The sequence below is a fragment of the Anoplophora glabripennis genome, unplaced genomic scaffold (genome assembly GCF_000390285.2).
Source record: "Anoplophora glabripennis isolate ALB-LARVAE unplaced genomic scaffold, Agla_2.0 scaffold170, whole genome shotgun sequence".
Lineage (NCBI taxonomy): Eukaryota > Metazoa > Arthropoda > Insecta > Coleoptera > Cerambycidae > Anoplophora > Anoplophora glabripennis.
The window spans coordinates 350750-366169 of record NW_019416299.1 but is presented as its reverse complement, the minus strand read 5'-3'; the positions used below and the strand labels follow the sequence as shown (position 1 = coordinate 366169).

Below are 15420 nucleotides of genomic sequence, written 5' to 3'. Positions count from 1 at the left end.
TTTTTTTTTACTTTGTCAAATAATCATTTACTAAAGATTCGAGAATTTTTATGAAGATAACAATTCACAAAAACTAAATAACTGAACTGTCAATGCAAATAACGTCAAACGCATATTTGTTATTCAAAATCTGCGATATTGACAATTTCAATTCCCGATGATTAACACATATAACATTATTTTTAAACGGATTTTACACAAAAATGGAACATTCTACCAATATGAACCAAGAGTACCTTTTTTTAATAAAAAATCATGAAATTTCATACTTTTCAAAAGTTAAAAAAAGTCAACGCACAAAAAAGTTATGGTAAATTTAGGAAGAATTTTTGGACCCACGTTTATATAAAGAAAAAGTAATCTTTTTCGACACAGAACACCCTGTAGAAATATTACCCCCTAATTTCGGGACACCCTGTATATTTCATTTTTGCAATAAGTATTTCATTCTAAAAATTTTTTTCTGTTCATTCATTAATCATTAGTAATATTTTTGGTTTTTCATTTAAAAATTAAAGTAGCAAAAAAAAATCCACTACAACTGCAGGCTAATTATATTTGAAATCGCATTATATTCCAAACAGGCACACCTGCTAGAGCTGTCGACTGCGAGTCAGCCGATACATGTAGGGTGCGCGCTGTACTACTCCCCACCGCCGGAGATATACACTTCCCCTCTCGTGCTTAGTAATTGTCCAAAAGATGACATAAATTTATTTAATTTTAATAAGCAATAGCATAAAATCGATGTAAAATTTCCCTGGGAACACGATGGTGCAATTATTTTTTTGCTACTTGCCGTAGTTTACGAGATATTTGCGAAAAACCTTATTTTTTTACGGTTTTTTGACCTTTTGACCCCTTTCCTGACCACCTAGGTCAAAAATTTTTGCGGATTCGGATTCCTGAGGGTCGAATACATATTTGCGCCCAGGTTTGATCGACAGAAGAAAAAATGGAGGTTCAGCCTTCATTTCAATGGACTATGTAGAGGATTGTATTTGTACATGGGGGGGTGACGTTGTGACCATCGTTCCCGGGACAACCTAGTCGTCGCGAGCGCATTTTCTCCGGTGGCACCATACACTAACACCATATCGACACGTTCGGAAATAGTAAATGCATTGTTTTCTCGGTTCATCGTAAAACTAGTTTGTGCACAAACTAAAAAATTAAGCAAAGAAAGAAGAATCTCGTTTTTAATGTAATCGGCACGCTTTTCTTATTTTTTACTTCTTCATGAAAATTATACTGTCACTATCGTGGAATTACAAAATAAAAACTTTTGTCTGGAATCTTGAACTTTTTAACACTGATGGGTCGATGGACGATGCTTAATATTTAATAATTAAGTGAATAATGAATTCAATACAAATACAACATCAGTTGACTGCACAAGTTTTTTGACAATGTAACCTAAGCTTCTTTTAGTATTATTATTATTAGATTATACCGACTTAAATTTTAAGGTTGCATCTTGGGTCGCATAAAAACATTTCCAAAGTTTTTAATAAATAGCACAAGGTCCGCCTTCATTTTCGTTGAATAAATGAACTTTAATTTACAAAAAAAAAAACGCGAAGATAAAAGACTTTTCTATTACAAACATCATCAGGAAGCTGTAGTTTAATTTTTATAGATTATACACCCCACACCCTGTATAAATAAGTACACAAGTATAAATAACATAATTTACTAATTTGTAAAGACTTTTTGTTTGATGCATCTAATGGTACCATGAAAAATATCCACTGAATTTTTTGCATGTGACGATAACTAAGATCCATTACGTACAAAGGTGAAAATTTCAACAGATCAGTTTTAGGTGTGGGAAAATAAAAAATCATAAGAAACGGGTGGCAGTGTGAAAGTATAATGTAGCTAGTAAGTCTGGACAATCGATTTTTCTGGTTACAATTTTATGTAGCGCGACCAATGAATTAGGCATAATTTCTTGAATAATGCTCCGAGAAAAAAAGAGGCATCTTGAAACTTGAAGATTCTAGTTTTGAAATCTTGAGATGAAACATTTTTTTGAGTATCACTCTCGGCGCAATCAAAATAAATAATGTAATGTCAGAGTTAGTTAGCCTGATTCCTCAGCTACAATTTTTTTTTTAATTTTCTGTACGATTAATTCTCACGAGATATCGGGTATAAAGTGAAAAGTCACCTTTTTTTTTGATCATCGATATTTCAAGAACTAATGATCGTACAGCGAATGGAAGGTGGGTGTTAGAAACATGAATCGATCCTTTTCAAGGGTATGTTTGAGAAAAAAAATTATACTCCGTATTAATTTGAAAAAGTGCAAAAAAATGACTTTTCGGCTATTTTTGGAAAATCAACGACTGCTTTGCGAGTATTACGAAAAGTACCAATGTTTGCAGGTTTTTTTAGCTCAATACATGCCAATGAGGCCTGTAAATTTTGAAATTGATTGGTCGAACCGTTTTCCTTTCATGAATCGTCAAAGTTTTATAAAAAATTAAAGCATCAGGCTCCTTAAACATCAATTAGTCATCATTAAGAAGAAACAAATTATTTGCGTTATTTTTCTCACAATTTCGCGTTAAATATTCATCAAATATCGAAGAAAAATATTAAAATTTTGAAAAACAAATTTTTAAAAACTTTTAATTAAAAAAAATCCTCGACATTTGATATTTTCAATGTAAAATTGTGAAAAAAAAATTGTGAAAAAGCAAATACAAAAAATTTTTTTAAATTTTGAAAAATTAAATTTTTTTTAAATTGAATTTTTCAAATTTTTTTTCTTTCGATATTTTACGAGTTTTTAATTCGAAATTGTGAGAAAAATAAAGCAGAAAAATTTGTTTCCTCTTAATCAGTAATTGATATTTAAGGAGCAATAAACCTGTTCTTTTAATTTTTTATAAAACTGACGATTCGGGAATATAAAATATATTTTTTTTAATTTAAAATTCCAGAACGAAATTTTTTAAAATATGGGAATGTTCTTTATACTTTTTAACACAAAATTTAATATTTTTAAATTCTTTTGTCAACAAATATTTATACTAATTTTGTTTTTAAATAAAGTAGTGTATTAATTTTCAAAATTACAGTCTCAAAAGTAAAAAATCACTAAAAAATTTGAATATTTTTCTGCTCCTTAATTTTTTTGCTGAATGTATTACAAACTTTAAAGGTACTTTTGTCCTGAGGTACTTATGTTACATTTTACACTGATATTCTTGTATCGTACATCTTATGTAAACGAGACAGCAACAAAGGGTTATTTTAATTTAATAGTATTTCAGTAGCAATTTATATCTGTTGAATTTTTGTAAGAATTTCCCAATCAGACAAATTTTAAAATATAATACTTAGATTAGTTTAGATAAATATTAGATATCCTTTTATAACCGGTATATTTAAGATGATCAAATTTCATAGATGATTTTAAACAGTTGTAGATGTGTAATAAACGTGATTTAGCATAATAGATATATATTTCTCGGGAAGTTTTATTGTTTGTTCAGTTATTTTCGTTTTATTCGAACATTATCGAAACAGACACAGAAAAACATGATGTCAAAAATTTGACCGACAAAAGACGGCAGTTTTCTTTTTTCTTAAAAGAAATCTCAGTATTTCAACAAAAGTTTCACACTGTAGATTATTCCAAATGATATCACGCATTCGATTAGTATTAAATGTGCAAAATTTGAATAGATTATTAGAAACGCGTAAAATATGTGGTGTAACAAAAAATGTAATAAAATAATATCACTCTTCATCTAAAAATTAAGTAATTGCGGATATAGGTAGGTACTTAATTTTTACACTCGCGTAATATTCCACCCCCTTATCTTTTTTGGCTTTCAATCTAGGAAAAAATAGTAAACACTAAAGTTTTACAAAAACAAACATTATGATATTGCATTTGTTTTTATTATACAGGGTGTTTCTTAAGCAGAGGTCAAAAATCCAGGGGCGTATTCTATGGCCAATAATAAGGTTTTTTTGTTATGTAAATGTGGGGTCTTAGGGCAGCCATTGTCCAGCTATAGGAGTCAAAATTTAAAAAAAAATCAGTTTTTAATTTTTAATTTCTAAACCGCTTGAGATAATTTAACCACATTCGATGTGCATATTTATGACAGTAGGTATGAAACAAAAAATTACCAGCTTTACAGACTTACTAGTGGCGGAGTTGTGGGTATCATGGGTCATTATTTGCCAAAAAAAATATATATTCAAATGCTAAAATGGCCAATATGGTTTAATATTTGTAGACGGAAATAGTGCTGAGGCTAGACGAATTTATATGGAAAGATTTCCAGATCATCCAACTCCAAATCCAAGAATGTTCAGATTTTTCAACGTCTTTCGGAGCTCATTTCAGAAAGGTCCAATTCCTGGAAGACCCTCCAGTATTAGAACCTATGAGTTGGAAGAACCTATTCTACATGAAATTGAAGAAAACCCAAATAATAGTATTAGGAAGATCGCTACAAAGTGAAGATAATACAATGCGCATATTTTATTTGTAATATTTTTTTTGGCAAATAATGATCGCTCCACCTCTGGTAAATTTCTAAAGGTGGTAATTTTTTGTTTCATACCTACTGTTTTATAAATATTCACAACGAATTTAGCAAAATTATCTTGAGGGCGCCATGTTCTTTAAATAATGTTTTCCACAAAGACAAATAATTTCAAACATTTAATAACTGATTAATCTAAAGCTTATCAAATAATAGGAATGTTATGTCATGCCATCTGAATATTTTCAAAGACACCGCAGTAATAAACAGGTGCAAAAAACGATCAAACCATCAAGGTTTTAGGTACTGAAATCTACGAAAATATGAACTTTTTTATATACAACTCCACATGTAAATATTCTTATAACATTTACTTTCTTAGTCCTTACATATAAAATTGTTTACTTTTATTTACAAGTACGTGAAAATAATTCTTAAAATGTGGGGTTAGGATAACAGCAAACGCATGTTTTACAAACGCTTTTTTTTAGATATTATTTTATTTTAGTAAATTTAAATAGTAACAATGAATAAGCAGAACATCAAGGATTTTATTTTTGTGTTTACTTTTGTTCTACACGTTTTACTTTTCAAGATTTCAGTAAGGTTTAGAAATTAAAAATTAAAAACTGATTTTTCTTTTATTTTTTACTGGCCCCGCACTTATATAACAAAAAACCCTAATTTAGTCCATAGAATACGCCCCTGGATTTTTGACCTCTACTTAAAAAACACCCTGTATAGTAGGACATTAGGACATCCTGTATGTTTGCCTTTTATTGGATTTCTCTCGTCTTTCTGATTACGTGTCATATATTTGCTTTAATAATTTGCCCAATATTTAATTGAGATTTTATGAAAAATTTTTTAGGACCTTACTATTTTTTTTTCTTCGACATGAAAGATGAAAAATATATTTATATGTATATTTATTCTTATAAGACAGAATTTAGTCAGTGACAAATTCAACACGTTTTTTAAATTTTCTTAAAACCGCAATCTAGATATTCTGAAAAAAGTAGCTTTGTTGACTGATAAGTTATTATTAAACATTATTGAGATTAGTATTAAATACTTTTAGATTAATGTTTAATCACTGAAGTTGTTTCTTTACCAGAAATATGCGATCCACAATAGATTTATGTGACAATTGTCTGGAATTATCTAAAAAAAATAAGATTAGCGCACCTAACTGACAAACAATTTGCATTTGACGTAAATAACAAACTTTCATTGAATAAAAAGGAAATTTCGACTAAGCAAACTCGTCTCCTCTCATTCCCAACTGGATAATAATAAACCGCACCTTCTCCCGCACGAGTCAGTGACTTCTGGCGTGTATTTTTATTGACGATTTGTGTGTGTTCTCAAAGTTATATATAGAGCCTCAATTTCTACTCCAAGGTAAAAAGTATTTCCTAACGATCGTGCCGTTGAAAAAAATTATGTGAAGGGTATTGCGTGGCTTTCCGTCGGTTCCGATTTTTTATAGCCGCGTCGCATGAAGTGTTCGAGGTTGCCCCTGACATTTTCCCTTAAAGTGGCGTGCTTTCCCAGAGCCTTATCTACATCTTGCCAGGTCCAAGTATTACAATCAGATGCATGACGTTATCAACGCTGTATGTGAAAAGGTTCCTCTGGGGTTTGAACGTCACTCATAGGTCCCGTAATATATATTCATGAGATTCCACAAGGACAAAGCTAATATTACATTTTTAAAACGCTGATCACGAAAACAGGTCGTATATTTAAAAAAAGTGATGGAGAGTCAGTGCTATTCATTTACCTGGTTTGCCAGATGACGTCTAAATAACGTCAATTTTATGACCATTAATTAAAATTTATTAAAAGGTTGCTTTAAAAATAGTTTATCAAGAGAACTGGTCGTATATTTAAAAAAAACAGACGCAGAAATATGTTTGAATGAAAAATCATTCCAATCGTCTTCAAGATGACATTTAGACGACGTCTATTTTATAACTTTCAACTAACAATTCATTAAATATGTCATTTAGACACAATGTCGAGAAAATAGGTTGTATTTAAAATAATACAAAGTATTTGCCGTCTAAATCACGTCTAAATGACGTCTATTTTATGACCTTTAATTAAAATGCATTAAAAATGTTTGAACATAGTTTATCAAGAGAACCGATCATACGAGTATATTTAAAAAAAAACAAACGCAGAAATAGGTTAGAATGAAAATCGTTCCAATCGTCATCAAGATGACGTTTAAACGACGTCTATTTTAGTACTTTCAACTAACAATTCATTAAATATTTCATTTAGAACATTATGTCGAGAAAATGGGTTGTATTTAAAAAAAATATGAAGAATTTGCCTTCTAAATCACGTCTAAATGACGTCTACTTCGTGACCATTAATTAAAAATATCTCAAAAGTTTTATTTAAAAACAGTTTATTAAGAAAACTGATCGTATATTTGAAAAAGTGAGGCCAAAATAGGTTAAAGGCATTTTGTTTCCTTTGCCTTCAAAATTACATCTATATGACGTACATTTTGCGACTATTTCTTAAACGTTTCATTTGAATATAATTTATCAAGAGAAAATTACGATAATATTCGTTCACTTCGTCTTCAAAACGACGTTTAAACAGCGTTTATTTTGTAACCTTCCATCAACAGTCTTCTTGTTTTTTTAAAATAGAAGAAAAAATAGAAAGATATTCCTTCGTCGTTGTTTTAAATATACAATTCTTGATAAGAAGAGATCGTACATTAAAAAAAAGCGAAGAAAAATGAATTTATATGCTATTTTCTCTTCGCTTTCAAGAAGACGTCGAAATAACGTCTATTTTATGACGTTCAGTTAATTGAATAAGAAAAGTGACGACGAATTAGATTAAAAGCTTTTCGTTGCCTTCGTCTTCAAGATGACGTTTAAACGACGTATATTTTGACCTTCAATAAACAATTCCTTGAATGTTCTATTTAAAAACACTTCATCATGAATACTGCTTGAATATTTAAGAAAATTTGTCCCTAAAGACTGTTTGTACAAGTTTTAAATCATATTTTTGAACACTGATGTCTTTGGTACCTTGCCACAATGCAAATTAAAAAAAAAAGTGGGGACGCCTTAAGAATTAGTAAAGCTCGTGTTTATCAAACTTGGTTTGGATTTCGCAGTGAGAATTAAATAAATATATCAATATAAAATGCAATCCACATTGTACGTTTTCTAGACGTCATTTTACACTTACTTTAATCCTAAATATCTCTGTTACCGCGCGTATCGAAAACGTTATTAATTACTTCTGATAGTAATTATCGTCTACATTTTTTTCATAAAAATATTCTTATAATCACTCTGTGCATTGTAGGCGAGATGATTGATGGAAAAATAATTGCAACTTTTGTTCTCTCTAATGTTTATTTACCTCTCGGTATCTAAGCAGAATTCAGCAGACACATACCTTCTAAATTAGGTCGCGATAAATGAAGCCACTAATCTCTGGCAAATATTAGCTTTACGATCTTTAAACAGTTACATTTTCTTAACAACAATAAGCCAGTTGACAAACATTTATCTATCCGATTTGTTTTTAACACTTAAATAGTGATTAAGATCGAGATTTTTATTGTTTTCTTATTGCTTTTCCTCCTGTAATATACTAGGGTAGCGACAACGACATGTATGATTTTTAGGAGATTTCTGTTTCGAAAATGACTTCTGGTACTTGAAAGTCCTCAATCGATTCTGCACACACTTTTAAGATAAAGAAGTCGTACTTTTTCAGGTCTGGCGAGCTAGATGGCCATTGAACCATTCCACATTTCTTCGTAAGTTTCACTTAGGTACTCCAAAACCAATAATGAGGAATTGTACAATGGTACAATTTGCAACGCTTATTCCTTCATAGTTTCGAGTACATTTTTTTTAAACAGGTTTCGAAGGCTTCACTGAATAAAATATTTATTTATTTTCAGTAATTTAATAACATGTTTATTATGTTCATGTTCAACTAACACGAAATATTTATTACTCAAACAGTCTTTTCAATGAGATCATAGACCCTATGCAAAATCAACATTTTTAAAAATTTAAGTGTTTGTATGAATTTTTAACAAATCTTTCATCTTTAAGACAAACAAAAGTAGAAGCTATAGCATCACCCTTGTTTAAATTATGAGCACAGTTTTGTTATATATACTATTTTTCAGTGTCCCAAATAAAATAGCAGATATCACCGGATTCTATTAGAGCACCGACCCACAAAGAACTAAATAAATTTTACAATTGAAAACCGGTGACAGTTGATTGTTACTTATTTGTCACGCCAACCTAAAATGTGCTAAACAAATGGAAACATCATTTTAAGAAAAGGGAAATGTTTATACGTAAATAAAATTAAAACCACTGGGTTTAGGTATAGGGAAACTTTAACAAAGTTACACTTAATTTTAGTGCAGAAACCGAATACGTTAAAAAATTAGGGGTTTCCATTTAAAAATTTCGAGTTTTCTACATTTTCTGAACTTCATATTCGATAATCGCCACGGCAGCATGGCTTTATGCAAAGGAAGTCTACAACATCTAATTTAGCTGTATTCACTCAATACGTTTCTGAGGTTTTGGATAATAGAGGGCAGGTGGACGAAGTCAGTGTAGACTTCCAAAAAGCTTTTGATCAGATAGACCACAATATACTCCTCGTCAAACTGGGAAGTTTTGGATTTTCTGAGGCTCTGATTAAACTGTTTACTTCTTACTTAAGTGATAGATATTTTATGGTCAGGTATCAAAATTTTACCTCAGAATCATTTTCTCCAACATCAGGCGTTCCTTAAGGCTCAAATTTGGGTCCCATATTATTTTTATTTTTTATTAACGATCTTCCAGAGATTATCACTGGTGAACATTTGTTATATGCGGATGAAATCAAATTTCCTTCAAATTATATTCGCCTTCAAGAATGTATCAATCAAATGACTTCTTGGTGTGAAATAAATCGTCTGAAACTTAATACATCTAAATGCCATGTAATAACTTACACTCGCAAGACTAGCTTTCCCATTTATAACTACTCCATTGGTGATAGTATTCAAGGATTTAGGTATATACTTTGACAGTATACTTACTTTTATTGATCATATCAATAATATTGTTTCTGGTGTCTTTAAATCGTATGGCTTTATTTATTGTAACTGTCGGATTTTTCCAGTACAAGCACTTTTAAAACCCTGTTTTGTGCTCTTGTGAGATCTAAAATGGAATATGGCTCGATGATATGGTATCTAATTTATCAAGTTCATTGTCAGCGGTTGGAATCAGTTCAAAGACAGTTTTTTACATTTTTATCTTATTTGCAAGATGGGTCTTATCCTCCCAGATTTTCCCCAAAATCAACTGCTTAACAGATTTAATTTTGATTCACTGGAAACCAGACGTAATATTATGTTGACTCGTTTTCTGTACAACATCTTAAATAACAATATTGATTGTCCTGAACTTTTAGAAAAAATAAATTTTTTGATACCTCGTGAGAATTCTAGATAGCAAGATCTGTTTTACTGTGATGTTCCTCGTACAAACATTTTAATAAAGTCTCCTATCTCATTGATGTGTGGGCTTTATAATAAAATTGCTCCTAACTGTGATATACATAGTGATGCATTAAAGAGTATACAGGGTGTTTCATAATTAGCTGCCAACCCTGAACAGGCCGACTCTATGATCAAAACTAAGTAAAAAAGTTCATATGAACATGGGTCCGGAAATGCTTCCTAAGGGCACAGGGACCCATTGAAGAGGGAGGAATGGAAATAATTTTTTTGCAATATCTCTCAATCGCGTTGTGATAAATGAATGAAATTTGGTATACACAGCTAAATTTTGATGTGAAATTTGATGGACTAATGTATTTATTTCCACAAGGTCCATTGGGGTGGGTACGGGGGGGGCCTTGGTACTTTGCGTGTGTAACTTTTTCATCTTTGACTTTTTAACAAATTGGACAGCAAATTCCGTTTTCCCGAACTGTTTTACGTTAAAAAGGTACTCTTGTTTCAAATCGTTATCTTTAACGGTTTCTGAGAAATTCGCTCTTGAATTAATCCCACTTTGGTCAATTTCATAGTAATTTAAACAAAAAAAATTTTTTTGTTTAAATTTAATCTAATTTTAATTAAAAAAAAAATAATAAAAAATTAAATTAAATAAAAATTAATCCTTTAAATGGAAAAGAGAGGAAAGTAAAATTATTATTATTATTTTTTATTTAAATTACTATGAAATTGACCAAAGTGGGATTAATTCAAGAGCGATTTTCTCAGAAACCGTTAAAGATAACGATTTGAAACAAGAGTACCTCTTTAACGTAAAACGGGTCGGGAAAACGGAATTTGCTGTCCAATTTGTTAAAAAGTCAAAGATGAAAAAGTTACACACGCAAAGTACCAAGGGCCCCCCGTACCCACCCCAATGGACCTTATGGAAATAAATACATTAGTCCATCAAATTGCTCATCAAAATTTAGCTGTGTATACCAAATTTCATTCATTTATCACAACGCGATTGAGAGATATTGCAAAAAAATGATTTCCATTCCTCCCTCTTCAATGGGTCCCTGTGCCCTTAGGAAGCATTTCCGGACCCATGTTCATATGAACTTTTTTACTTAGTTTTGATCATAGAATCGGCATGTTCAGGGTTGGCAGCTAATTATGAGACACCCTGTATGTAGCTGGGTGGCTCGTTTAACGTAATTTTCTGTTGACTTGTATTTTTTGTAAATTACATTTTGTTTGTTGGAACGTTATTTTTTTTGTTTTTTTTTGTAATTTTTTGTTATCTATTAGCAGTACATTTATTTATATATATTTATTTAGTGTGTATATACATATAGGTACATGCATCACAAATTATTGTAATTATTGTACTTTTGTTATGTTTTCTTATTCCTGTAATTGGATTTCTTCCTGTTGGAATAATAAAGAGTATTATTATTATTATTTTTGACCACCCTGTATAAAAACTGAACAATTTTCATGTCAAATTCGATAGATTAGGTCTTCCTCTACAAAATGTCCAATTTGCACAAAAAAATAAACCTATGTTTCCGGGAAAACTAAATTTTGCTGACAGTCTGTGTCTGCCAATTTTTACTTAAAAATCAAAATATCTCTGGAACGGTCAAGTATAGAATGTGATCTATGTATTCAACTTAAAAACAAATGCTTTTTCCAAAAATGCAATAATATACAGGGGGTTCAATCTAAAATAAGAAAGTTAGTATCGACTTCCGGTATAACCGGAAGTACGATGACCTTGAAAATAGTTTAGCTTAGTAGGCCACACGGTCCGTATCACACCATCGCAATTTCAAAAAAATCCTTAGAGCGGTTTCTCAGATATCCATCGATGGAGTGCCTGGTGAGACACCCTGTATGTATAGAAGTATTGTTGTACCAAATGCCAATAAAATCTTACAAGGCGTTTCCAAGTTATTTGAAAAATAAAACATTTTTTTGTACATAGAATATTGGTAAACCCTGTATGAACAATATCGTTCATTCTCACGAAAATTTCAACACCCTGTGTACTGAAACCGAAGCGTTTACGGACTTATGTTCATACGAACTTTTTTCTTATTTCTTGCAGTACTTTTCGTTTTTAAATATTTGTTTGCAATTGTTTTGTAAAACCGTTATTCTATAACTTGCCCTTTCACAAAACCATTGAAAATAAAAGAAACTATAGAACAACCTCTCAGATATTCTTCATAAATCATTTGGAAAAAAAAATATGAAACAAATAGGAAACCGTCCTATAACTCCGGAGAAAGCAATTTTCGTAACGATATGTCATTTTCTTTTATGTCACAGACTCGTACCTGAATCTTTAAACACAAATAAGGGTGGAAGCAGAATACTCTCATCAAACTTTACATCCGTCGTGTAACCAAAAATTTGTACACCCACCACGTTTCAGATGGAAAACATTTGCTCGACTTAATATGTTAACTTGACACTTGGCAAGTCTCCAACAGAGTGTGTATTCCGTTGACTATGTAAATGATTCTTATCTAACCAGTAGGAAATACATATAAATCCCAAGTCCCTCTTTATTCCGATTCCAGTAAATGTTTGTGGCAAGTAACAGTCGATAAATAGCGCAGTTTTTCCGTCCTTTGCTATGCTATAAACGTTTGTATTTCAACAGACAGCGAGTAAATTTTGTAAAATAAACAAATCGATTTTTTAAATATGTGCTAAGTTTTGTAACCTTTATTTTTTCCAGAGGGAAACAAGAAGTACGTGCTGCGAGGTTGCCAGCTGGGGCTCCACAGCAACCTGGACATCTGCAAGAAAGTCGCCGAAACGAGCACTGGCATGTACAAGATGATCCACTGTTCCAAATGTAACAAGGACGGTTGCAACTCCTCGTTGAAGTCATTCCAATTCAACGCAGCCTTAACTCTGATTTGCCTTGTCTTCTACCAAGCCGTTTCTGGGCTTTAGTTTAGCGCAAATGAAAAAATAAACACGACCGCGGGTTATGACGATTAGCAGATATTTCACTTTGGTCCCAGTTCGTCCCAACCTAAACCTTATAGCATAATTTTTTTAGTGTCACAGTGTCACGCCTACATTTTATCTACGTTAGAAAATGAAAATAGGTTAAAAATATTGACTTTTAGCATTTAAACCACAAAAATGCAAAGTATTTTAATTCGTCCCTCCATTTATAAACATTTTATATAGAGAGTGCTTTGTAAAGGATGGGCAATACCGTAATGGGGGGTTTTTGGAGTCAAAATAGACAGGTCTAACCCAGCACCTTTCCTTAGTGCAAAAATTAATAATAACGAACATACAGGGAGTCAAAGATGAACAAAAAATCACATGGTAGATACAGGAACAAATTTGGTCAAAGAATTAAATCAAGAAAAACAATTTTAAAAAAGAATAAGAAGAGTAGGTACCTAAGAAAATATTACCACGTGTTGATGCACATGACTATTGGTACCAACTTTTTAATGTTCATGTTTGAGTAAATGTTCGAAGTGATTACCCTTCACTTCAATTAATTTTCTACATCGTTTTAAAAAAATTCTCCTGGCGAAAAGTTAGGATGGATATTTCGAACAATGGCACTCTTTTACCATAACATATTCCTAGTATTAATTCAACCCCTGTATTTACAAGGTGTTGATGTAGCCCCAAAAGTAAAAATCAATAGGATTCAAACCCTCGCCATGAGCTGGCCATGAATTGTCGCCACCTCGTCTATACCATCAGTTGGAAAATCAGTATTCAGGCGATTGAGAACTTCGGGGCCCTATTCAGTGGTACATCTTCCAATAACTCGAATAAATCGTTACCTACCAAGAAAGTTCAAATTATGTTCTGCGTTAAGTCTCTCAGGAAGTCCAATAGGGCCAATTAAATGGTTGTCAAGTATCCCGAAGCAAATGTTCATCTTAAGGTTCTGTTGAAAATGCCGAATTCAAGTTTCATTTGAATTTTTAACATTGAATGCACCTTTTCTGGTGAAAGTTGCCTCATCCGCAAACAAAACCTTTGAAGCGAAATCTGGATCTTAAAGATTTATCACATTTCCACAAAAATGTGCTCGTGGTATAAAGTCATGTTGTAATAAATTTTGTATTGGGCTAAAGCGAAACGGATAAAACTGTTCTTCATATGGAACAGAATATGTAGCCTTACTCCAACATTTCGTGTTATTGGGCGGATACTTATGTTTGGGTTTTGCTCAATCGTAACTTCGAACGACTGGTCGTCCATTTCGATTATGGGAGCAATCTTTGTAACAACTAAACATAACTTTCTCTCCTGTTGACGTCAGTTGGAATAAGTTTTTGTATAACTTTTTTTGAGGATAAACCGAAATCATGTGTGTCATTTCAGTATTGGTAAGTTGTGACGAGGCGTTTTTATTAAATGTTCCTTATTTACTTTAGAATTATTATTCCAAATTAGGTTTTAACAAAGCTGAATATTAACAGCAAGGAAATTGAAATCATTGACAATAAAACTTGTCTCTAGGACGCCTAAATGGCGATTTTTTGAATGGTTACTTGTTACTTGCACAGTTAAAACTCTTTTTTCTCAGAAATGGATGCTCATACTTAGTGACATCAGCTATGAATATTTCTAATTCATAGAAAAGTATGAAGAAAGTTAATATAAAGAGAACCAAGAAAGATTCTTTACATGCCGAACGTAGTGCTACCTATGAAATATGGCAATATGCCAATCAAATTTGAATTCCAGGTCACAATAACTCCCGTATTTGGTCAAAATGATTGGAAAATTATTTTTGTTCATCTTTGACCCGTTGTACGTTTGTAATTATTAACTTTACACTAAAGTAAGCAAGACCTCTTATTACGGTATGACCTATTCGTTATAAAGCACCTTGTATATTCATTTGGAAATGATTTTTTTTAGCTTTTATCGAGATAGGTGCCTTTCCACTTACACAGAAGCGTATGACAACCGATTTTTGGCTAATATCTCTGTCATTGGCAACAGCTATTTACTGTTTTTTTTATAATTTTTCGCTTAATGACTCATATCTGCATAAAATAAAATTTAAAATTAAAACAACAAAAACATTACAAATTAAATGAACTAACTTCACTAAAAATATTAAAAAATTATTTTTAAGAAATAATTGAAAAATCTATAATAAAATTTGTAACTACTAACATACTAACATAATTATAATCATATATTTTATTAATGTCAATTAAATAATCATGATAATTAAGAAATAATTGGCAATAGAATATACAGAGTGTTCCATTTTAAATTACTCACCTGAATATCTCCTCGGAGAAGCCACCAATCCGGAAATAACCCTACGAAAATTGTTGGGTTCGGAGGGGAACATCGGATGGTGACCTTGGAGTT

At 31.5% G+C, this 15420-nt stretch overlaps 1 protein-coding gene across 1 annotated transcript in view; it reads left to right on the top strand.

Annotated features, from left to right (window-relative positions):
• Positions 1–14269, top strand: part of LOC108903954 — a 25878-nt gene extending 11609 nt beyond the window's left edge. Inside the window, exon 4 of the mRNA XM_018706306.1 lies at positions 12782–14269. Within this exon, the coding sequence (XP_018561822.1) occupies positions 12782–13002 (221 nt within the window). The 3' untranslated portion in view covers positions 13003–14269. The remainder of the gene's footprint in view (positions 1–12781) is intronic.
• The last annotated feature ends 1151 nt before the right edge of the window (positions 14270–15420 follow it).